This window comes from Crinia signifera, chromosome 5, assembly GCF_055691185.1.
Source record: "Crinia signifera chromosome 5, ASM5569118v1, whole genome shotgun sequence".
Lineage (NCBI taxonomy): Eukaryota > Metazoa > Chordata > Amphibia > Anura > Myobatrachidae > Crinia > Crinia signifera.
In genome coordinates this window covers 230,753,273-230,779,568 of record NC_139221.1, presented here as the reverse complement: position 1 = coordinate 230,779,568, position 26,296 = coordinate 230,753,273, and the positions used below count along the sequence as shown (strand labels likewise).

General features: G+C 44.7%; 1 protein-coding gene across 2 annotated transcripts in view; it reads left to right on the top strand.

Moving 5' to 3' along the window:
- AZI2 (5-azacytidine induced 2) overlaps positions 1 to 26,296 on the top strand; it is a 62,150-nt gene that overhangs the window by 27,091 nt on the left and 8,763 nt on the right. For both annotated transcript variants that reach the window (XM_083188634.1, XM_083188633.1), the window contains exons 3-7: positions 3,797 to 3,916; positions 4,499 to 4,595; positions 10,298 to 10,440; positions 22,064 to 22,125; positions 24,146 to 24,273. In XM_083188634.1, the coding sequence (XP_083044760.1) occupies positions 3,797 to 3,916; positions 4,499 to 4,595; positions 10,298 to 10,440; positions 22,064 to 22,125; positions 24,146 to 24,273 (550 nt within the window). The remainder of the gene's footprint in view (positions 1 to 3,796; positions 3,917 to 4,498; positions 4,596 to 10,297; positions 10,441 to 22,063; positions 22,126 to 24,145; positions 24,274 to 26,296) is intronic.

Below are 26,296 nucleotides of genomic sequence, written 5' to 3'. Positions count from 1 at the left end.
CTCTTATCTTCTCACTCATTCTCTCACACTCACTTTGACCTACTTTTTCACTCACTTTCTTACACTGCCTTTCACTCATACTCTTTCACAGACACTCCCTTTCTCACATTCATTCAATTTCTGACTTTCACACTCACTGACTTTCACTCACACTCCCTTTCTCACTCACTTTCTCTCCGCTTACTTTCACTCGCTGTTACTTTTCACGCACTTTAACTGATTTTCATGCACACTTTTTTACTGTCCCACTCAATTTCTCTAACACAATCATGTTCTCTTTCACAATTTCTCTCACATACTCACTATCACACTCTTTCTCTCACTCACTTTCTAACTCATACATTCTCTTTTTAATTCACTCATTTTCTCACACTTCCTCTCACCTACTCACATTTACTACTTTCATTCACTCACTTTCACCTACACTTACTCACTTTCTTTCATTCATACTCTTTCAATCACTTTCACTGACTTTCACTCTTACGTTTACTTTCTCCTGCTCCCTATTTCTCTCTCTCTCTCTCTCTCTCTCTCTCTCCTGCTCCCTATTTCTCTCTCTCTCTCTCTCCTGCTCCCTTTTTCTCTCTCTCTCTCTCTCCTGCTCCCTTTTTCTCTCTCTCTCCTGCTCCCTTTCGCACTCTTTTACTGGTACTCGCTCTCACTCTTTCATTTACTTTCTCTCACACTCACTTTCTTGCACTTTTACACACACTTTTTGTTGACTCACTTTCTATTACTCTTACTCTCATTCACTTTTTCACTCACACTTTTTACTCAAACACTCTCTCTAGCAGTCTGTTCAGATCGCATCAGCAAACCAGCAATATCGCTGGTTCGCTGATGTCATGAGGGAGTGTGGTGGAGCGTCAATCGGGGGGGGGGGGGGGGGCTGCTGCTGCTGCTCCTGCTCCAAGCGCTGCCTCCTCCATAGAGTGAACGGGAAACGGGTTGCTCGACCCGATTGACTCATTCGCACTGCATAGCAACACGGCAATGAACTGGTATGGTTACCTGGTTCATATTGCCATGTTTCTGCGATTAGCTGTAACCGATAACCCCTTTCACATCGCACTAATTACCAGGTCAAACCAGCATGAACCTGGTAATTTTGTGCAATGTGAAAGCGGTATAACACAATCATGTTCTCACACAGTGGGATTCTCTAAACCAGAAATGCAGCAAAAACCCTGTTATCTGGGTTTTTACCACATTTCTATGTTCTCTAAGCCCCCTCCACATTGTCAGCTTTTGCTGGCGATTCCCTGCAGAAGCCTATGGGCTTCTTACCACAGCGCTGTGTTTTCAGCATGCCCCATGGCCGGCTCCGGTACAGACGGACTCCCGGGTCTCAGAGTCAGTGGCCGCATCACAAGGGACAGCTCTTATCGCAAGAGCTGTCCCTTGCTTTAATAATCGCATATGTTAGAGCATATGTGATGATTAACAATGCAGTACTTTCTCAAAATCATGCTCAGTCACTTTCTCACTGAGGGGTAGACTTATTAAGCTCGGTGAAGTGATAAACTGTCTGGTTTTTATCACCGGCCAATCAGCTCCTACCTGTGAAGTTACAGGCTTGGTTTGAAAAATAACAGGTAGGAACTGATTGGCCGGTGATAAAAACCAGACACTTTATCACTTCACCGTGCTTAATAAATATACCCCATACTCACTATCACACTCACTTTCTCTCATTAATTTTGTAAGTAATTCTGGTACTTGTTTCCTAGCACGGCCACAACGATCATGATCGCGGTCATCGGGTGTAAAATCGGGGGCATCGCATGCACTAAAAAATCGGGTGCGATGGGCCAGACGCGATGCCCGCGATTTCCCCATAGAGAACAATGTTAAATGCCTCAATTTACCCGCGATGACCCCGATTTCCCATAGGAAACAATGTGAAATGGCTCAATTTAACCAAATTATCATAGGGAACAATGGTAAATGGGCCAAAAACACCCCTGAACATTGAAATGTCCCCCCAAAAGTAGTTTACGCCACCCCGCGATCAACGTGAACCCGAAGCGTGGCGAGCGCAACGAGCCCGCGAGGGGCGGCGGTACGCGTCCTCCGACCTTTTCATACCCCCACTATCCACGTCGGCGTGGAGTTGAGAATAGAATAGTGTGGCGAGCGCAGCGAGGCACGCGGATACCTGTGAAGCCCGCGAAGGGACGAGTTTAGCTGTGAAGGTATCCGCGGCACTCGCCACACTATTCTATTCTCAACTCCACGCCGACGTGGATAGTAGGGGTATGAAAAAGGTCGGAGGACGCGTACCGCCGCCCCTCGCGGGCTCGCTGCGCTCGCCACGATTCGGGTTCACGTTGATCGCGGGGTGGCGTAAACTACTTTTGGGGGGACATTTCACTGGTCAGGGGTTTTTTTTTGGGTTTCTGCCCCATTTACCATTGTTCCCTATGATGATTTGGGTAAATTGACCCATTTAACATTGTTTCCTATGGGAAATCGCGGGTAAAGTTACCCATTTAACATTGTTCCCTATGGGGAAATCGCGGTCATCGCGTGTGGACCATTTAAGCATTTTTAGCCACACACGACGCGACCGACGCGATTTTCACTGTTTTCAATGCATTTCAATGGCAAAATCGGGGGCATCGCGTCGGTCGCGTCGCAGGCCACTAAAAATTACACCCGATGGCCGCGATTGTGGCCGTGCTAGGAAACAAGTACCGTAATTCTTTCTCTCACTTTCTTACTCCCATTCTCTCACTAATTTCTCTCACTTTATCTCACTCACACTCAATTTCTTACACATACTCACTTTCTCACTCAATCACACACTCCCTTAGTATGTGAGTTTGTGAGAAACGGAGTTAAGGCCCATACACACTGGGCGACTTTCAGATACCCAACCTGTACTGCTTCCTTCATTAGCGTATGTTGATAGTGATGCTGTCTACCAATACCCAGACCATTACATACCAGCAACTACAGTTGTCTTTCTACCTTCTTGATCAAGTACTAGTGACCAGCCCTAGCTTCACATGCAGTCAATTCTGAATTTACAGTTACAGGCTTTTTTTTAATAGAGGTTTTATAAGATTACTTTGAGAAAAAAATTATTTATGTAAATAAAATAGGAACGGGAATTTTTTTTTATTTGTATCGGTAAACAGTGCTTACATCTTGATTTTCTGGAGAATCATTATAGATAATGTTTCATGCACCTAAACTTTCCTCAGTAATGCTCTATAGAATTGGGATAATCACATCAAAATCTGTCAAATTGTTCTCGAGATTAGCCAGAACAGACAGACAGACCCCTACTGTGTGGAAATATTTTATACTATACTATTTTCCACACCTTTTAAGGCGCCCATACACTTTTCACCCAAATCGATGCATCGGACTGAGAAATTGCGTGGAAAGTGTAAAATCATATGTGTTTTACTTCTGATTCCAATCTGATGCTCAGTCCTGGAGATCACAATGACTTCCGAAAAGATTTGTACTATAATATGGCAGTCAATGGCATTGCATGGGATACATCCTATCCAGAATGATGTATCCTTTTTTTTATCCAGCCGCTGGGAAGCCTGGCGGCTCTCTGGTGTGGTTGGTGGGATTTTGCATGTGATAACTTGCACAAGTGTATAGGGGCCTTTTAGATTTGGTGTTGTTTTAGGCTTGTGTTTTAATGTAATTTTATGTCATTTGTTTGTGTTATGATTCTCTTGACATCTTCAAAGATAAAAGATCTTAATAGAGTTCCCATATTTACCAATGATACTAAACTGTAAGTAGTGACCTAATTGCACTTTTTTTTAAGCTTTATGGAAATCGTGGAGAGCAAGTTATGGGGGAAAGTGACAAAGTGAACAAAGCTTATAGTGCCTTTCGTGAGATAAGCATTGAGCGTGACATTCTGAAAAAGAAACTGACTGCCATGGTAACTATTACAATAAAATCTACAAATAATACAAAAAAGATTATTTTCAGTCATCATTTGTCGCCAATCAAATTAGATTATTTTTAGTCTTAAACATGGATATAATGTCTGTTCATTCTGTATTAAGCCTGTGGTTACATGTGCAAGGGGATACATGCGGATGACCGTCAGTCAGAATACTTATGCCAGCATCCCAAAAGGGTCAAGAAAGTATACTTGCCAACTCTATGCCCCCTTAACCCTATCCCTCCATTGCAGCAGCCTCACCCCCCTCTTCTCAGTGGCTAACTCTACCCACCCTCTCTGCAGCTTAACACAAACCTTTCCCTCCGTGCCACCAATCCTAAATCCCCCCCCCCCTCCCACTAGAGCCTAAATCTAACACCCCATCCCCAGCCTGTCCCTAACTTACCTCGCGTACCCACCGATAGGTATTCTCGCATCGGCATTCGATGTTTCAGAGCCGGTCTTCTGACTGCATCCCATACAATAAACTTATGTTGAAAAAGTCTGTTTATGTTTGTTGTGTCAGATTTTTTTACAATTTCTAGTAATAGTAAAAAAAAATATTTTTATGTATAGGAGGAAAAAATTGAATGTACAAGAAATCTGAATGAGCAGTTGCAATCAAAAGAAGTTGAGCTTCTGCAAGTAAAATCTGAACTAGAGACACAACAAGGTACTGTATATATCTCCTCTCCTATAAGTCTTCTTCACTACAAGGATAGCAGCCTGTGGTATAAACTGATATTCCATAATTTGCACAACTCTACAGAATGCTATAGTAGGGGTTCAAAAAGTTATTTTCTGAAATTCCAGTTAGTGGAACAATTAATTAGCTGGTAAAATGTACAGATGGTTATAATGCAACAGCGGATATGTTTCTTATGCCCGGCCTAACAAATAGGCAAAATATGACACCGTGTAAGAAAAAATATTCATTTATTATGCTATAAAGGGCGATGTAGGCCCTGAGTAGGGTAAAACAAGACCACCATTAAAAACATGATAGTATTTTTGGTCATGTCCATTTCCTTAAACTCTGTATAATGTGTAACTCCGATCCTACTAGTTTCATACCTCCCAACAGTCCCGATTTTATCGGGACAGTCCCGATTGTCAGGGCCTGTCCCGCTGTCCCACCCGCGGGCAGCAGTGTCCCACGGTGTGGGGGGGCTGTTGGGAGTCCCCCCTGTCAGCTGCTAAGCAGCGGGGAATAAACTATCTATTCCCGCAGCCAGGGGGCTGGGGGCATGGCTAGAGGCTCACAGAGCCTCTGGGTCATGCCCCCATAGCGGCAAAATGGGGGCGTGGCCTCGCGGGGGAGCCGCGAGTATAGGCCACGCCCCCGAAAATTTCGGCACGCCTCCGGCGCGCAGCAGCAGCAGCGTCCCAGCTGCTGAACTATCAAAGTTGGGTGGTATGTAGTTTTAATAATTTGGTTTTTCTACTGTCAAGGCATAAACAGGTCGCTTTTTTATTCTTGTGTGTGTGTGTGTGTGTGTGTGTGTATATAAATAAAGCTGTCACTCCACTGCTTAATAGCACAATTAGCAACCCAGTGCCTTCCTCTGCTACAGGCTGTTTCCAGGCTGGCATATGTATAGAAGACAATAGGCGGCACTTGGGCGTCTTGGAGGAAAAAAAGACCACACACAGGTTCAAGAGTGGTAGATGCTCAATTAGTTTAGCAATACCACTCAGGTGCAGGAGAGGGAAGGGTTAATACTGAGTAAGTAAAAAATAAAATTTTGGTACTTGTGTATTATCACGGCGCGCGGCGCATCGCATACCACTAATTAAGGTATGCGATGGGACCCGATTTGAGCCTTTCCCCGGGATGAGTGTACAATTTTAATATTGCGTCGCATCGCATGCCATTATAATGGCATGCGATGCAACGTGATTTCCATGTTAAATGCCCACCCAGACCGGATTTTTAATTGTATCCCCACCCTGATGGGTGATGACTATGTTAAATGCCCCCCCCCCATTTTTTAACGCCACCACACTATCAACGCCAACCCGAAGTGTGGCGAGTGCAGTGGTACGCTTCCTCCAACCTTTTCATACCCCCACTATCCACGTCGGCGTGGAGTTTAATTTATATAACGTGGCGAGCAGACGCGCATTACTTCACAAGTATTACGTGTCCGCTCGGTGGATCGCTGCGCTCGCCACACTATATAAAATCATCCCTACCCGACATGGATAGTGGGGGTATGAAAAGGTCGGAGGATGGAAATCGGGGGCGCCGTGATAATACACAAGTACCGAAAAAAATTTCCCCCGGCTCACTGAATGGTATTCGTAACAAGTCTAGAACACTACATGATCATTGAATTCAGAGATATTGGTTCCAAATACCTGCGCAGGTGTATTATATGCCCCCAAGCCATTGTCAAGGCTTCTCTGAATATTGGAGGTCCCTAGCGCTATATCTAGGTAAAGTAGCATAAGCTAGAAAGCCCAGAGCGGGACACAAGTGAAATACTATAGTGTTAATAAATATTAGTGATAGGAAGCCAGAGAGAGAGAGAGATAGATAGATGGATAGATGGATGGATGGTGGGATAGAGAAGAAAAAAAATGAAATGTAAATTATAGTGTTGGTGAGAAAAAGAAAAAAAATAGTGCTAAGTGTTAATAGAATGTAAAGGTGTGCCACACTCGAGCCACCCAGCTTTATATTCTCACCTGGAGTAAAGCTGAACAATGCTGATTATTACTTGGGGAATACATAGAGATGACCGGTGGTGGGGATGCCGGGAGTCAGATTACTGACGCTGGCATCCGGATGGAGGGTAGTGTTCACTCTAGGATTTTTTTAGGGCAGGGTGCTGACCACCAAGCAGGGCACTTTTTTCATTCGGGAGGGCACATTTTATATTAGAAATTTACATTATAAACAAAAATATATATAAATTGCACACTGCACTAGGATTACACCCATACTCTGCTATGCCCATTACATATTTAGTCATAATGACAATTACACATGATGGCACACACTGTAATGCCTCTTACACATGATGGCATACACCAAAAGTTCTCAGCGGCATATCAGCACGGTGGGGGGCAGCGTAATGGTGCACAGTGCCACACACCAAAAGGACAGGGTGCATTTTCAGGTTTTCAAATGGGCAGGAGGGAACACTACCTATGCATCCTGTACACACAGCAAGCAGATATCCCATCCCTCTGCATCACCTGCACACAGCGAGCACGTGTCCCATCCCTCTGCATCCTGTACACATCATATGCCCCAATCCTCAGAGTATGCAGTGTACTGAACCCTCCCACCTGGTATACCACCACTGCCAGGCTAGCTTCAGGAAGGAGAGGCCACAACGCCTGAAGCACACCTCCACCGCAGGGACAACTGTGGAGGGGGTAACCCAGGATTCTTCCTCCTTATATGCTCAAAGATGGAGTAATACCTATAGGCTAGATCCTGGCTTGACCATTGTAGTACAAGTTCTTCTCATACACCTCCTCTTCCCTTGATGCTAGCACAATCTGTAAGCAGGTGCAGCCCGGCCCTGGGTGGTATAATGCCAGAGAGGTCACCCAGAAGGCACTAAGTGGTAGATTTATGAAGTGGCGCTGTGGGCTAAATGCGCTATCCCCGTGCAAAACGGCGATGCCCTATGCCTACAGCAGGGACAGCGCTGTCCCTGATGCTGGCTCTGAGCTGCGATGCGCTGGGATCTCGCATGAGTAGCTAGATCCCGCGCATGCGCAGTGAGCCAGCCGGGGGAGAAGCAGACAGCGCGTCAGTGTTAACTGACGCGCTGTCAGCTGGAGGGGACATCGCCGGAGGGGGGAGTTAGTGCTCCCCCGCTTCGGCGGCAAGATCTTAGTAGATCTTGTCTGTGTCCCCTCCTGCTTCGCCTCGCTAATGAGGCGAAGCAGGGAGTGTTATAGCGGCGCTCTTAGCGCCGCTATAATAAATCTACTGAGGGGTAGATTTATGAAGCGGTGATAAGGGAGAAGAAGTGATACAGTGTCTGGTAATTTATCACCGGCCAATCAGCTCCTATTTAAACCGAGCCTGTAACTTAACAGTCAGGAGCTGATTGGCCGGTGATAAAGTACCAGGCACTTTATCACTTCTCCCTTATCACTGCTTCATAAATCTACCCCTGAGAGAGGATTATGCGCAATGCCATAATGCATGGAGAGGGCTTCCTCTGGGTGCATGTTACACACGTGCACAATATCACGCCCCAATTTAAAGAATGGATGCTGGTGATAGTGTGATAACAGCAGGAGATACACTGCAGTATGAGGGGAAATAATGACTGATTTACACAAAGGGGGGACTTACACATCCTTCTTGTGTCAGGCAGCACGGCGGGCTGGAAGAGGAGGCGGGGTGGGCAGGCACCAGAGAGAGCTTACACGCCACTCTCAAAGAGGTGAGCGGTGGGGTGCCGCTGGAACAGCTGACAGTCGCTCTCATTAGCGGAGGGGAGCGGCTGGTCTGCGCTGCGGGGTGCAGGGTGTAGCTGGTAGAGCTTACATGCTGCTCTCTCTGAGTTTAGCAGCGTGTCAGCTCTTCCAGCCACATTCCACCCCCCAGCTGCGCTGACCGGCCGCTGACCGACCTCTTGATGAGCGCGGCTGTCAGCGTATCAGCGGCTGATAAGCGGGGGGCACAAGGGCGCATTTTAATAGTTTAAAAAGGGGCAGGGCGCAGTGCCCCGTGAAATATAGCTAGCGGGAACGCTAGAGGGAATAATGACCGGGGTCAGGTAAGTATACTTGTGTCTCCCCAGTCTACCTAACCCTAACAAATTAGGGTTTTAGCAGGGATGGGGAACCTTTGGCCCTCCAAACTATGCATCCCAGCATGCCCTGCAACAGTTTTAACGTAGCCAAATAGCAAAACTGTAGCAGGGCATGCTGGGATGAGTAGTTCAACAACAGCTGGAGGGCCAAAAGTTCCCCATCCCTGCTAAAACTAATGCTCGTACCCTGCCGCCTAACCCCACTACTGAATAAAATGAATTGAGCTTAGCCGGATTGGCATCTGAACAGCTTGGCCTGCCAAGCACAGTACTTCTAGCTAAGACAGCCCCCAAACAATACTGATACATTTTTGTAGAAAAAAGGAATGGTAAATTAGGTTTCAGTCAATTGTTTTTTTAAGAAATTATTTTTAAAGCTTTATTTTAGTAAGAAGATAATAGGGTGTTCAATAGTGCAATCCTATACTTTTTGAACAGACACCTGTTAAAGTCCTGTGAGACTAAGGGGAGTATTAAATATTGGCTGCAATTTTCGCCAGGGAAAATAGCGAGCGCCACCAATTCACTGCTGGTGTTTTTGACAGCATTGGAGGCGGATTCTGACAAAACAGATCCCACATTAAAACTAGTCTGATCTGTTTTGTCGGAAACTGCTGCGGATTGTTAAATTCACGGTCGTTTCTCGAAAATCTGCGGCTGTTTTCGATGTCATGCCAACTTTCCCACACTCGACAGGTTTGTCTGGTTTCCGTTGAGCTGGCCGAAAACATCACGGGATTCCGACAGTCGGAATCCCGTATTAAATACCCTCCTAAATCTGTGGGATGCAGTCAAAATCCTGACTGTCAAAATACCGACAACCATTGACCGAAGGTTAAAATCCCGACCAGGTCAAAATCCCGACATTTAAAATCCCAACATTTAAAATCCCGACAAGGTCAAAATACCGATATACAGAATGTAGACAGGCGAAAAATTGAACACAAGCTTTGGTCACGAGCTCAACATGGGTTTTTTCACTGTTTTTTGACCTGACATGTGCCGACAGGTGGTATTTTCATGCCCTACATCCACTAGGGCGCGGTGGGAGAATAAAATAGTGTGCCAAGCGATGCGAGGGGCTGTGGTTGACTTCCAACTGTGTCGACATTCGGGTGAAAAAACCCACGTTGACCGAAAGTCAAGACTTTTTCACTTTCTACATTCTATATGTTGGGATTTTGACCTGGTAGGGATTTTGACCATGTCGGTATTTCATACCGAATTTAAATCTGTTTGGGTGTAATCTAGTGTTCACAAATTACAGTATAAAATGGAAGGGGCAGCAGTGAACGGTTTCGCCCTTCTCCTTGGTGGTAACCTGCAGTGACTCAGCTGATGCTGTCTCTGCAAATAACTGTCACATACTACACATCAAATGAAGAGTGTGTAGTATCGAAAATTACATGGTGTTTGAAGTAAGGTATTTTAATGTTTGACAAAGACACAAAGTTTGACTACAGTTTACAGCAACCCTATTGCTTTGTGTATGATATATTTTTATACCTAAACTGTATTCATAAAACATAATGCAAGTGGTTTAGTAGAGCAGTTCTGTTCAGGATGAATAACCCTTTACTTTTTGCAGTGATGAAAAGCTTAAGCAAGACTCCTACTGATTGGGAGATTGAAAAGCTCAACAGTGAATTGAAAATCCGGTCACTGGAGCAAGAAGTAAATTTGCTTCAGGAACAATGTGGACGTCTCCAAGCGGATCTTCAAAGGATAAAGGTAATTGTCCATGTTGAGCAGTGTGCATCAATAAGCTTGGTGGGCATAAAGCCACCTACTCCTCATAGCAGTCTCTGCTCTAGGCAAGTACTATTTAAGGTTAAATCAGTTTCGGTTTTCACTATTAGCCTCTAAAAATCTCATATTTGTAAGGTTATACATATGGATTCGAATAGAATGCTTAAGGGCAGCTGAGAAACCAAATAGTGTTAAAAACTATGCATACTGCTTTCACATTTCTAACCACGATAGAGCACACTTGATTTTTTATATTTTTCCCACTTCATACACTTGAAACCCTGTCAGTATTTTTGGTATGTGTGCCATGCTGCAGTCGGGGAAATATACAGTATCCTATGGTAGGTGGCACTCAACCAAAGAAACAAACAAGCCCAGGCCAAATGTAATGCCAAAGTTTCAATGCACTTTATTGCATTTTCATCAGGGTGCTGTTACAAATAAATATGACACAACACCCCTATATACCCTTCCGACATGTCCGCGTCCTCTCCCTCAGATGCTAAAACCTGACATCAACCGCCCACTCAGGGGCAGGACCCAGAATGTAGCTGAAGAAACCATGTGATAAAACAAACTAATTAAAACAGAGCATTTGGTAACCTAGCAACCAGGGCCGGACTGGGACCAAAAATCGGCCATGGCATTTTGAGCACACAGGCCCACCCTCAGTAGGCGGGACCCTTGCGCGGTGAAGCTGTGCAGCGAAAAAGGGGGTGTAGCCTTGTGAAAAGGAGGCGTGGCATAACATAAAGGAGGCATTACACATTATGGAACACACCATTATGCCATTACACATTGCCGCACACTATATTGCCCATTACATATTATGACACACACCGTTATGCCCATTGCACATTATGCCACAGCTTGACAAATGTTTTACACCGCAATGCCTTTTACATGTCACACAGCCATAGTATACCTCATGCCCATGCTCATGCATTACACATTATACCACACACTGTAATGCCTCAAATCCTAATAAATGGACCCCATATAAAGTATACAGTGTAAAGGGTGTCCTTATTTACTTAAACTAGGACCTGAAACTTTAAATGGAGAAATAGAATAGGGGGGGGGGCCATGCAGCACAGCGCACCATGAAGTCCAGGAGGCTTCAGCGGCGCTATGGCTACTGCAGTGTTCAGCTAAAATCAGCTCAGCCGTCGGCCCTTCTGGCATTTGCCAGATGGGCAGTCCGGCCCTGCTAGCAACTATGCATGCATATACAGCAAACAGCGGCATTGTCATAATACAGCATCCAACAAATATCGATGAATAACTTTATGCAAAAGAGTATCAAAAGAAATGTCGTATGGCACCAAAAAACGGCACAAGGATTAACATTACATAAAGCAGGACAGACCGAGGTTTTCATTTAGACCTCTTGGTGCCAGCGTATCTAGTCTAAAAATCCACCTGCTTTCTACTTGTATAAGCCGGAGACCTCTATAAACCCCCCTGTTTATTGATAGGAATATGTTCAATTATCCGATCAAGGTGGCTAAGCGATTTCTCACTTGTGAGAAATGACGGGCTACAGGGTGTTTTACTGTGGCCATATATTATGGCAGCTTTGATGGTAGAACGGTGCACTGCAGCTCTCTCTTTAAATGCCTGTTACATTTTTCTGACATAATGTCGACTGCATGGGCGGCTGATCAGATACACCACAAATTTTGTGCTGCAAGTCACTTTCTGTCTACTGTTAAAGCATTTACCAGAGTATGGATGGTAAAATCAGTCACCTGCAGCCATATGGTTACGAGTGCCCTTAAAGCATCCTGGAAGGGGAGTACCTAGGAATGACATTGATGGAACTGATTCCAACAATGGTGCTACATCATTTTTAACCAGGAAAGATTTAAAATTCATTAGCCAATTATTTTTAAGGGATCTCAAAGAAGGGTCTCTGTTAATGATTGGCTAATATTTCTTTGCATATCTATTAATAGCGATACTCGCATGATAAGAGTTTACCCCGCATGCTGGGACTTGAGGTTCTCCAAGTCACAGCATGCGGGGGAGACCTGCTGGCACTTTTAGACGCCGGTGACAGCCCCAGGCTTCAGCCCTGGATTGGTGAAGCATGGGGGACCCCTTTTTTGGGGGTGCCCACTCCTCCAGGTACCCCGTCCAAGGCTGACCAGCCACGGTGCTCATGTTTCTCAGTCGGGGGACCTTATGCTACAGCCAGGGGACACTTTTTACATGACACCGTGGGCTGTTAGAGCCCGATGCTGGTTTCAAAATACAGGGGGACCCCCAGATTTTTTTGTCCCCCGTATTTTTGGAACCAGGTCCGGCTTATATATGTCTAGTATCGGTTTGTGTCCCAGAAACACTGATATCAGTTGGCAGCGAATGAAACTACATCTTTCTTTCACTCATGCACAAACTTAGAGGCAATCACAAGGTAGCACACTAGCTTTCTAAGCATTTGTTTCGAGTGGGCGTACACTTCGGGGAGATTTTGACTCATGGACAAGATTTGCTGTGTCTGTCAGCGTAGTGTCCAGAGCATGGAGGCACTACCAGGAGACAGGCCAGTACATCAGGAGACATGGAAGAGGCCGTAGGAGGGCAACAACCCAGCAGCAGGACCACTACCTCCGCCTTTGTGCCAGGAGGAACAGGAAAAGCACTGCCAGAGCCCTGCAAAATGACCTCCAGCAGGCCACAAATGTGCATGTGTCTATTCAAACGGTCAGAAACAGACTCCATGAGGGTGGTATGAGGGCCTGACGTCCACAGGTGGGGGTTGTGCTTACAGCCCAACACCGTGCAGGATGTTTGGCATTTGCCAGAGAACACTAAGATTGGCTAATTCGCCACTGACGCCCTGTGCTCTTCACAGATGAAAGCAGATTCACACAAACAGAGGCAATCACAAGGTAGCACACTAACTTTCGAAGCATTTGTTTCGAGTGGGTGTACACTTCGGGAAGATTTTGACTAAGCAATTTAGGTCGAGATTTTGGCTAGCTGCACTGGAAATTTTGACTAAGCGATTTTGTCTAAGCAATGATAGTCTATGATCTAGTCAAAAGTTCCTTTCCTGCACAGTCAATCTATGCTAAGCAATGTCTGCTAGACCATATTGACATTAGGTCCATACACACTGGGCGACTATTCCCAGCGTGTATGGACAGCGATGATAGCATTCATCACTGCGGGGAAAGCCACTCAGTGCATACACCCTGCCCGGCGCCAACTGAGGGGGGTCGGGGGGGGGGGGGGGGGGGAGATGGCGTCGCATAGCAGAGCGCTTGAAAAATTATGTTTATTTTTCAGGACACACAATCCATGTGACTTCACTGACGGAGTTATTTTAGTGCAATCTTCTTAAAAGAAAATACTTTCTAGTTCTAATTACAGAAATGAGTTTACGTAATTATTTTGGTACAAATTAATATCCCAGTCTTAATCTGTATATTTTTTTTATTAACAGTTCCTTATATAGCGCACACATATTCTACAGTGCTTTACATCAGTCCCTGCCCCAGTGGAGCTTACAATCTATATTCCCTACCACATGTGTGTACACACACACACACAGACATTCTAGGGTTCATTTTTGTTGGGATCCAATTAACCTACAAGTATGTTTTTGGATTGTGGGAGGAAACCGGAGTAAACCCGCGCAAACACGGGGAGAATATATAAACTCTGCACAGTTAGGGCCATGGTTTGTATCGAACACATGACCTTAGTGCTGTGAGGCAGAAATGATAACCATTCATCCGTGATGCCCCTATATACGAAGCACAACAGAACTTGAAGGGGAAAAAATGCCATAGCTGCTGCATCGTAGCACTTATATACAAATTCGTAATCAGTAGCACACATCATATTGTGATTGATTATGCCAAGCTTCTTTTTTGCTCAAATTTTCTTATTAAGAGTTTTACGGGAGCTGGCAAAACTGCAGCAATAGTTTGAGGACAAGTCTGAAATCTTAATTAATGTATTATAAACAAATGTTACAGTTTCTGTGTTGTATAACAAAAGGTAATCTGATGAGGCATAAGTGTATGATGTTTCTAATATGGCTCGGGAATGCCATCAATATGTGTTTTTAAATAAAACAACATTCATGTACCACAAAATAATACATTAAGATTACACAGGAAGTCATGCCAGCTAGCTCTGCCCCAAAAAATGCTAACACCCTCATCTGTTGAATAACAGTTAGGGGTGGTTGCAGATTTTGGGAGTATATGATACATTGGGATTTATTGTATCCTATGCTCCTAATGGTTGCCGGATGGTGGCCTGACGGTCCGTATACAGACATCGGAATTACGGCAGTTCAAGTACCCAACAGTCGGGACCCCGATTGACAGAGCTGTGCTCCCTCGTGGGGGTCCAAGACCCCCCCATATAATGAGAATAGAACCTGTGGTGAGTGCGAGCCACCTCGCCCGCAGCATGGTGGTCTTTGCGCTTGCCCTCCCCTGTCTGAGTGCCGACAGTTGGGATTCTGTTATAGTTATACTGACTTTCGGAATCCCGACTGTCAGCCTGTCATACCACACCCGCTCCTAATGTAGGGGTTTGTGTACAATATAAATTATCAGGAAATTGTCTGAGAAGCTAAATGTTTACATTACATTACATCTATTTAGTTAAGTCATAGTGGGGGGGAAGCTCTAACATCCGCGCCCCCTTATCGCCGGCTACCGCAAACATCATTATCGCATATGATCTAACAGGAAACGGTCATCTGTCAAACCACACTTGGGTCGACAGTCATTAGGTCGACCCCGGAAGGTCGACTGGCCCCAAGGTCGACAGGGTTAAAGGTCGACATGGGTTTAGGTCGACATGAGTTTTTCACTGTTTTTTGTGCCGACAGGCGGTATTTCATGCCCTACCATCCACTAGGGCGTGGTGGGAGAATAAAAGTGTGCCGAGCACAGCGAGGCACCTTGCCCGAAGCATTGCGAGCGATGCGAGGGGCTGCAGTTCAACTCAAACTATGTCGACACTCGGGTCAAAAAACAGTGAAAAACTCATGTCGACCTAATGAGTGTCGACCTTGGGCCATGTCGACCTTGGGGCCAGTCGACCTTCCGGGGTCGACCTAATGACTGTAGACCTAAGTCTGGTCTGACAGATGTACCGATTCCGATCTAACTTATGCGATAATTATAGCAAAGGACAGCTCTTGCGTTAAGAGCTGTCCTTTGCGTTGGGAGACAGCGGGTCCTACCGGGACCAGGCGGCTCCCCCCTCCCTCCATTACCCGGCGCTGCTGCTGCGCCGGGCTCTCCTCCTCCCTGCACCCGGAAGAGGATCATAGTGCAGGGAGGAGGAGGAGGTCCCAGGTCCGGGCAGCACAGCTCTGTGCTGCCCTGACACAGGTGAGGGGGGGTTGGTGCATGGCGGCGGTGTGTCGAGTTAGAAGCCCATAGGCTTCTATGGGGCATCGACAGTTTTTTTTTCTGGCGATGCTCCCCGTCGCGATAACCCGGCGGGGGATGCTTAGAGCATCCCAAAATGTGGTAAAAACCCGATAACTGGGTTTTTACAGCATTTTCAGTTTAGAGAATCTCCCCCAGTAACTGTCCATAGCACATATTTGTATGGATTCAGTATTGAATCCCGGCGGTCGGTATCCCAGCGTTCAGAATCCCGACGCCGGAATCCCGACAGCCGAAATGCCGACAAGGGGGGGACGTGGATCGCTGTGCTCGCCACGCAGCGGGCCCGGTGCCTCGCTACGCTCGGCACACTAATTTATTCTCCCTCCAGGGGTGTCGTGGACACCCACGGAGGGAGAATGTGTCGGCATTTCGGCGGTCGGGATCCCGACCGCCGGGATTGTAACTGCATCCCATTTGTATGGTTCTTACTCTTTATTTGTCATAGGACAATGAAAAACTGCCCTAAATTAGTTTTCTTAACTTTCTATGTCCTCCACATACATCGTGTGTTAAACTTCAGTGGCCACTAGGTGGCACCAAATTCAATGATATAAGGAAGAGTAACCAAATTGGAACGTGACAGAGTTCAAAATAAAAACCAAACTATCTATCTATCTATTCTCTCTATCTATCTATTCTCTCTATCTATCTATTCTCTCTATCTATCTATTCTCTCTATCTATCTATTCTCTCTATCTATCTATCTATCTATCTATCTCTCTCTCTCTCATATATATATATATATATATTTATATATATATATGTGTATATATGTATATGTGTGTATATATATATATATATATATATATATATATATATATATATATATATACATACGATCAGAGGTGCTGTGATTGTTTTTTTTTTATTTTAATTCACAATTTGTATGTTTCGTTTTTTATTTATGGTTGTCTGGTGATACCATCTGTGAATTGAAAATAGCACCTAGGCTGCACTTGTGTAGTCAGAAGGACCCCCCCTCCCCCCAAATATTTGCTTTTTCATTTATAATAGTGTTCACCATGTAATTCACAATTACTGTACTAATAACAGTGCAGATGGTTAAATCCAAATAACGGAAGTATTTAAGTCACCTATGTATGGCTATCACTGGGGCCTGTACTATTGGTTTTCCTTGAGGACTGAGTTTGGGAATGCCTTACCTCAGGCATATCCAAAATCCGGCCTGGGGCCCAATTGCGGCCCGTGCTGTCATTTCAAGCGGCCCGCAGCCTCCAGCTAAAAGCAGGTGGAGCTTCAGATGCGGGACATACAGCACTAAAGGTGGGGCCCCGGCGAGCGTGCCTTTACCTTACTGTCTGCAGCAGTGAGGAGGTGTCTTTCGGGGGAGTATGCATCCAACCCCAGCAGCTGCAATTGTATATCACCCTCCTCCACAATCACAGTGACAGCAGTGTGTGGGGCGGGGGTGCAGCAAGGGGGGAAGCTTGCTCCCGTAACATGCAGAGTGGAGGAGGGTGGCAGCGGGAACCCAAGCATCTCCTGTCCTTGCAGTTCCTGCTTTGCCTCTCCGTCCTCTGGCTCACACAAGGGGCTTGTAAACATACAGAGAAGGGAGGGGGCAGGCAGGGGGACATACAGTCAATGGGGTCAGAGTGGGGGGACATACAGTGAAGGAGGGTCAGGCTGGGGGACATACAATGAAAGGAGGCAGTGATGGACATTCAGAGAAGGGGCGACCGAGTTAATGGGTGCAGAGTAGGGAACATACAGTGAATGGGGGACATACAAAGAAAGATGTTCAGGCAGGGGAATATGCAGTGAAGGGGGCAAAGTGGGGTGCATACCGTGAATGGGGGCAGGCTGGAAGAAATACAGATAAGAGGGCAGTCTAGGGAATATACAGTGAAGGGGCAGGCTGGGGGACATAAACTGAATGGGGGCAGAGTGGGGGACAATTCTGATGCGATTTAATGATTCAAAGTATGTCAGGCTGAATGGTTGGCCCCCACATTTTCACCTCACCAAAACTGGCCCTCGTCGCAATTTGGACACCCCTGCCTTACCTGGTACTATTCATAACCCATGACATTTATTATAATTTCTGCATTATGTTTATTGTGCTCTCTAGTTGTTTTCTTTATTTTTTTTGTGTGTGTGTGGTTTTCTACTTTCTGTATTACAAAATCCTTTGTAAAATGCATTGTGTATGTTACTGCCAGCAATGTGTATATTACTGGCTAATAAATAAACATTGGTGGGCAGTGTTTATACTCTAGCACCCTGTGGAGCAGACAAGGAGAGTGAGAGGAGTGGTCAGTTGGGCTGTGTGGCTGGGCAGGAGAGCAGGGCTCTGTGTGGAGCACAGCGGCATGGGAGCAGTGCGGTTGTCAGGGAAGCAGGGGGATGGAGCGGGTCGGTCAGCTAAGCTGAAAGTGGCTCCTCTTTCAGCCTTGTGGCTCTGCACGTCTAATGATGATGGCTGAAAAATGAGCCACCATTGACCTACATGCTTTTAAAATCCAGACTGCCCACCTCGCTAGTGATGATGCAGGAGCACGCATCATCGATATCCGTCCATCACTGGCCGTTTTGAGCTGAAAGTCACCTAATGTGTATGTCCCAATGAGAATAAAATCGTACAGTATGTGTGGTCCTAAAACATTTACTGCTGCTGAAACGGGTTGCAAACTAGTACCAGGACTCCAGTTCAACAACCCCCCCCCCCCCTTTCCCTGGTAATTCACCTAAAAACGTTGGTGTTTAACACTCAGGGGCAGATTTATTAAGCTTGGAGAAGAGATAAACTGGAGATAAAGTGGAGAAAAGGTAAAAGGAGATAAAGCACAGCCAATCAGCTGTGTTTGAAAAAGACAGTTGGGAGTTGATTGGCTGGTGCTTTATCTCCTTTTACCTTTTCTCTGCTTTATCTCCAGTTTATCTCTTCTCCAAGCTTAATAAATCTGCCCCTCAATGTGTACATACTGTCAGGGCTGGTGCTAGGGTGTTCGAAAGATAGACGTGTGGTCTCACAAGGAAAGGATGTGACCACACAATAGTACTCCCATTTCAAATGATCACACAGTAGCACAATCTTATTCACATTACACAGCACCAGTGACGTAACTAGACATGTTGGTACCCTGTGCCAGAAAGTGAATTGGTGACTGGCTGTCCACCACTGTCAAAACAGGAGAGTGCGCGCTGAAGGCCGTGGCAAAAATATGGGGAAGGGGTGTGGCCATAAAAAGTCCTATAACACCGTAATGCCCATCAAACATTATGCCACACATAAAAATGCCACCTACACAATATGCTACACACCATAATGCCCATATGACATTGTGACACACATAATGCCCCAAGTACGCCTGCATATGCCCACAGTGTTATCACTGCTTATACAATAACACCCACAGTTGTTTACAGTAGCAGGACTGCTTATATATAGATAATTCCCACAGTTACCGGCAGTAGTAGCACTGCTTTTACATAATGACCACACCAGTTGCCGAAAGAAGTAGCGCTGCTTATGCTTATACATAAGCCCACACCAGTTGGTGACAGTAGTAGCGCTGCTTATACTTAATTCCCACAGTAACCGACAGTAGTAGTGATGCATATATATCTTATCGTCCACACTAGTTGCCGACATTAGGAGCACTACATATGTGTGTGTGTGTGTGTATATGTATGTATGTGTGTGTATATGTGTGTGTATATATATATATATATATATATATATATATATATATACCCCCACACTAACTAGTTGCTGACAGTAGTAGCGCTGCCTATACGTATGCCCATACCAGTTGCCAATAGCAGTACTGCTGCCTATACATATACCCACACCAGTTGCTGACAGTAGTAGTGCTGCCTTTACATACTGTATGCCCACACCAGTTGCTGACACAGTAGTACACTCACATGTTCAGGCTGGCAGCTCATCCTTTCCTTCTTCCTTTTTTCCTGTCTTGCTCCCTGTGTAGCTCTGCCCCCTTTCCCTGTGTAGCCCCGCCTCGCCCAGCCATACAGCCCCACCCCTTTTTTTGTCCCTGTTGCTGGAGGGGGCTCTGTGCTTCCGGCACTGCTGCCTGTCCTGCAGTGTGACAGGCGCAGCAGCAGCCACAGAGGAGAGAGGACAGCAGGGTATGTACAGCAGGGAAAGCGCCTCTCCTGCTTGGCCCCTCCCTGCTTTGTATCCTCTGCTTAGCGGGCAGACAGATTCTTATCTGCTGTCAAATTCTATGTTTCTATGAGTGGGTATCACCGGCCCTGCGTACTGTACTCATTAACCCATGTTCTGCTAAAATGTCATTCTTTAGCCCAACACAGAAAATATAATAAAATGCAACAACAATATGCTTGATTCATTAATTTAGGACATTGTGTCCTATTATTGTGACAGTATGGTTTCAATATGACCTTGCTATTCTCCTAATTTTGTGTGTATTTTATAAAAGTAACATTACTACTAATAATTTTCAGACTATTTTAAATATATTCGCAGATACAGTTTGTTTTTCCCTGCATTGGAGAAATGCCATTTTTCTATGAGAATAATACAGTTGTGTTCAAAATTATTCAACCCCCAATGCTGTAAAGGGGTTTAGGGACTATAGTGTACATTTGGAATTGTTTTCAGAATGAAATCCTACAAGGACGTTTTAAAGAACCAAATGCAACTAAAATGACATCAATTGTTTATATAACACAGTAGTAAATGTGTATTTTGTGGTTTCTTAATTGCCACAATTATTCAACCCCTTAAAGACTACCACTCTGAAGAAGAGAGGTTAATTCTGGTGTTTTCAATCAGGTATTGAAAACACCTGTGGATGTCACCGAGCACCAATCAAGCATAATAAGCACCAATTAGGCAGCTTTAAAATGACTGTGATACTCAGCTCCTTCTAGACATTTACTGGTGTGGTTACAAACATGGTGAAGTCAAGAGAATGGTCCAGGAAGACAAGAGAAGAGGTGATTTGTCTTCACAGGAAGGGCAATGGCTATAAGAAGATTGCAAAGAAGTTAAACATACCAAGAGACACCATAGGAAGCATCATTCGCAAATTCAAGGCAAAGGGCACTATTGAAATGCTACCTGGTCGTGGAAGAAAGAAGATCCTGACTTCGACTGCTGTGCGCTACCTGAAGCGTAGAGTGGATAAAAGTCCCCGTGTGACTGCTGAGGAACTGAAAAAAGATTTGTCAGATGTGGGTATAGAAGTTTCAGCTCGGACAATAAGGCGCACACTGCATAATGAAGGTCTCCATGCCAGAACCCCCAGGCGCACCCCCTTGCTGTCTCCCAAGAATAAGAAAAGTCGACTGCAGTATGCCAAAAGTCATGTGGGCAAACCACAAAAGTTGTGGGATAGTGTTCTGTGGACTGATGAAACAAAATTAGAACTGTTTGGGCCCATGGATCAACGCTATGTTTGGAGGAGGAAGAACAAGGCATATGACGAAAAGAACACCTTGCCTACTGTGAAGCATGGCGGAGGGTCAATTATGCTTTGGGGCTGTTTTGCTTCTGCAGGTACAGGGAAGCTTCAGCGTGTACAAGGTACCATGAATTCTCTTCAGTACCAGGAGATATTGGATGAAAATGTGATGCAGTCCGTCACACACCTGAGGCTTGGGAGACGTTGGACCTTTCAACAGGACAATGATCCCAAGCATACCTCCAAGTCCACTAGAGCATGGTTGCAGAGGAAAGGCTGGAACATTTTGGAGTGGCCATCGCAGTCACCAGACTTAAATCCGATTGAGAACCTCTGGTGGGACTTAAAGAAAGCAGTTGCAGTGCGCAAGCCTAAGAATTTGACTGAACTGGAGGCTTTTGCCCATGAAGAATGGGCGAAGATACCCGTAGATCGCTGCAAGACACTTGTGTCAAGCTATGCTTCACGTTTAAAAGCTGTTATAACTGTAAAAGGATGTTGTACTAAGTACTAAGATTGAATGTCACTTGGGGGTTGAATAAAAACTAATAATGATGTGAGCACAGAAAAGACATTTGTGGTTATTTCATTATAAACTTAAGTTTATATTTCTCTGACCTACAAGTGCCTCTTTCATGTAAATGTAAGCAAGATGACTGAATGATCAAAATCAATGTCAAACTGGCCAAAACATTCAATTTCAGTGGGGGTTGAATAATTTTGAAGACAACTGTATATCCTTTTTGTTTTGTATTGTAGGCTGCAGCTGTAGACAAAAATCTTACTGGTAAAGAGGATTGTGAAGACCGAGGAGCAGAAAGGTAATTTTATTTTCACATTTTGTGGGAATGTTCTAAGCTGAAAACATTACAACGACATCTTCCCACCTGTCTTTCTTCCACCCCCACAGTCTCTTATTGGGGCAGATGTATTAAGCCTGGTGAAGATATAAAATGGAAGGTGATAACGCGCCAGCCATTTAGCTATGTTTTAAAAATGACAGGAGTTCATTGGCTGGTGGGTTATCACATTCCACTTTATCTGGATAAAACATCCATGCGCATGCTGGGCGAATTAACCCAGCGTGCGAATGGGGGGCTGGGAGTACCACGATTTACAAGCCGGGTTCTGGTTGACTCGCAAGGGTGCAAATTCGCATCTGAACGAGTCAACCAGAATAACCCCCATAGTGTGCCATAATTACAGCAAGTACCACTTCCTTCAGCGTGTTCAGTGCTAACAAATTAGTTCAAGGTCTATTGCATTTTTCCACTTATCCAGCTGCAGGATTAGATCGCTTCTTAGAGGTGGCTTTCCTCTTTGGCACCTCCTGCCTCCATTTCTATCAGCACTATATATACACTGAACTATATGGGCTGCCCATGTTGCGGGTGGGACACTATTTACAGGTACACATTCAGCTACTACATAGCGCAGTGGTGTCAAACTCATGGCCCTCCAGCTGTTGTGGAACTACCAAACCCAGCATTTCCTGCCTCAGTTTTAGCAATCCATTATATAAAAACTGTGACTGGGCATGCTGGGATGTGTAGTTCCAAAACAGCTGGAGGGCCATGAGTTTGGCACCACTGACTTAGCGGGTTATTTAATCGCCGCTAACACATGTAAAGAATATAATAGAGGGCAACAACACCTATAGAACTTGCAGTGTCTTTAATGCGGTAATGGCTACTTGCAGGGTTTCATGATTGGTTGCGCACCACCTGCCTTGTTGCAGTGTGGGGTGTACAGGTGTACATATTTGCAGGGCACGCAGGTCACTTCCGCTTCCGGTCACAGAGTTTTCGCCGGTGGCGGAGAAAACTATATTTACACATACAACAATGCGATGCCCCTGTTGAGAGTATGCCCTGTAGCTATACTGCTGACTAGAAAGTTTCTAAATATATGTTTGGTGGATACTTTTCAATTTGGCTCCAGCGGGATATGACCCACCGGAAGTGACGTTATTGCGGTCCATGGTGACTTGCGGAAGTGACATTTGTATCTAATTTTGCTGCCCTTTCTACACTGGTGGATGGTATAAATGGCAGTATACCAGCAGCAGGCTTCTTGCTGTAGGTGAAGCTGCATGGTTTGTGCTGTGGTACATATAGTTGCAATGTTTGCAAGGTTTATATTCTCCTGACGATGGTCCCGAGAGGAAGGAAACCTTTGATTACCTGGATGTTTTGCTACCAATAAATTCACCGCAGTTTTTAAGTGCATTTTTGAGTCTGGTGAGTGCTTCCCAATTTTTTCTATGTTATCCAGAACCCTTTTTAAGAGGTGTCCATGTCACCCCAGCAGATGTATTCTCTTTGATGTGAGCACAATCCTTTTTTTCCAATATATTATTGTCTCAAAATGGCACTCACTTGAATTTGTATGTAAGCAGACGGTGCAGGGTCCATAAACGTTAACAGAGAAGCACTTACCCAACCTATAGCATAGGACAGGAACTGACCAGCACTCGTTTTGATGAAGAAAAATAAGTTTGTATTTCAAACAGATGACATTACAGTAAAGTAATACTGGGAAAACCGGTTATGTCATCTGTTTGAAATACAAACTTATTTTTCTTCATCAAAACGAGTGCTGGTCAGTTCCTGTCCTATGCTATAGATTGGGTAAGTGCATATATATCTATCTATCTCTATCAGAGGAAGTATATCTATTCCATAAAATATAGGAACATGTTAACTTGAGTGTTGAGATTTGCAGTGGGCTATGGAATGTGAAGTGCTATAAACTATTGTTACTGTGCATAGGTGAAGGAGACGAGGAAATCGTATTCTGTAGTGCAGCAAATAAAACCTTTTGTATTTTCTGTTTCATCAGCGAAAGCAGCATGCGGCAGGCGTACTGGGAGCTGAAGAAGGAAATGTCTAATTTACATCTAGTGACTGAAGTACAAGCCGAGGTGCTAAGAAAGCTGAAAGGAGGAACAGTGGCTGCAACCAAGACAGGCAAGTCACAATGCCTGCCATAATAGGACTCTACCTCTGAACCGCAGATCCCTGCAATGCCATTTACAGAGCAACTGGCTATCATATCTCATCAGAATCTCTTGGTTTGAGGCTGATGCGTCTGAGATGCAGCCTACCCGTTTTCTGGTTTGGTTTCTGTCTCATACTGATCAACTTCACACATTAAGGTGTTGCTGATGGTTTTCTGCTGTGCTCTATTCTGTGTACAGGTGGTGGTGTGAACAGTTTATTTGTATATGACCTCTTATCATATCTGCCTCACATTAAAACAATGCATATGTTTTCTCTTACAGATCCTCTTCATTCATACATGTGTTAGTGGTTTGATCATATGCTATATGGCGTAAGACGGGTAGCCAACTCCCGTCCTACACAGGTGGAGCTAATTACTTCACTTGTGATTCTGTGAGGAGACCTGGAAAACTTTGACTGTTGGTAGCTCTCAAGGACTGGAGTTGGCTACCCCTGGCGTAAGACATCTGCACAATGGAGACACTCCAAGAGGAGAGTAGTGTACGGTATTCCCTGCATTGCAGATTCAGTGAAAAGCTGCTAAGTGTACCACAGATGCTGGGCTGTGACTATTCACACAGAGATTTGTTTTAGACAGGTACATAGTTGCACATAGAGGTGTGTGAGGAAAAGTCCTGCCTGCTCACATCAGACTCGCTGGCACACAAATGTACAAATTTTGCACGCTCATTGTGTTTTATTTATGCAAAAAGGCACATTTATGCTGGCCATACATTTGAATGATCTGCATCGTATGCGGATCATATGACTGATCAATTGATCGTATGTGCTAAAAACGCATACGATCTGCTTCCGACCACAACCCATCCCGACTGGTTGTATGTGCAGCACATAAGGTCATAGGAGAGACCTTAAGACCTGTGAGACCAAATATCGCATCGTCATAATACAGAAATACCACATGATACCTCACAATTGATAGCACGATCTGTCAAAATTGCACGTTCGGCGTAGAATTGTTCTGATGTATGGCCAGAGTGTAAAATACCCTTGGCTCGGCTGAGTCGTACAGGATATAGATCACAAAGTGGGGCTACTCAGCATGACTGAAACAACAGTTGAGAATGGATACCTAAGTCTTGTGTATAGAGGGCCTTTTTTAAAGCAATAGTAAGAAAGGACACCTACGTTCTGTCCTACAGCTAGATAATCAAGAAAGAACTATCATTTATTATATAAAAATAAGATACCTTTGCATTATACTTGAAGTGTGGAAATGTGTTGCTATGAGGTTCTTTTGAATCATTTTGGAAGTTTAAATACTGAACTGTCAAGAATGTATTATCACTGTTTAGTTTGTTTGCACTTTGTATTTTTATATTTATGTATGCTGGATCTGTGGTATACAGTATGCTTTTGGTTTATGGGCAAAGGGCTGGTTTCCAGTAAAGAATCTACATTGGTGCATTTTAAATAAATATTGTAACTGCTAAAAGATAAATAAATTAAACTACTTTGATCATTTCTAATTGCTCTTCACCAATCTACTGCTGATTGTTTTTTGATGGTGTCCTTTTCCCATCTCCTGTGCAATGAATGATATGAACAGATTGGTGTAAAATGGAAAACTTTGTGGAATTTAACATTTTGATTTGCTATGAAATACAGGTATGCGGGAAGCATTCACTAGATCTATAGTTCAAGGGGCGACGCCTGAATCCTGGATGTCATAATGTTACTCTAGCACTGGTGTAGCCAACCCTAGTCCTCGAGAGCTACCAACAGTGCATATTTTGCAGGTCTCACAGAATCACAAGTGAGCTAATTAGCTCCACCTGTGTATCTTTTAAAATGTGTCGGTGATTAATGAGTGCAGCTGTGCAGCAGCTAGGTTGTCTGGAAAATGTGAACTGTTGGTAGCTCTCGTAGGCTAGGGTTGGCTACCACTGCTCTAGCATGTCAACATGTTTAAAATGTTGGGTTGTGCCAGTCTCCCTTGCAAAAATACATATGTTAGGGTTAAAATAGC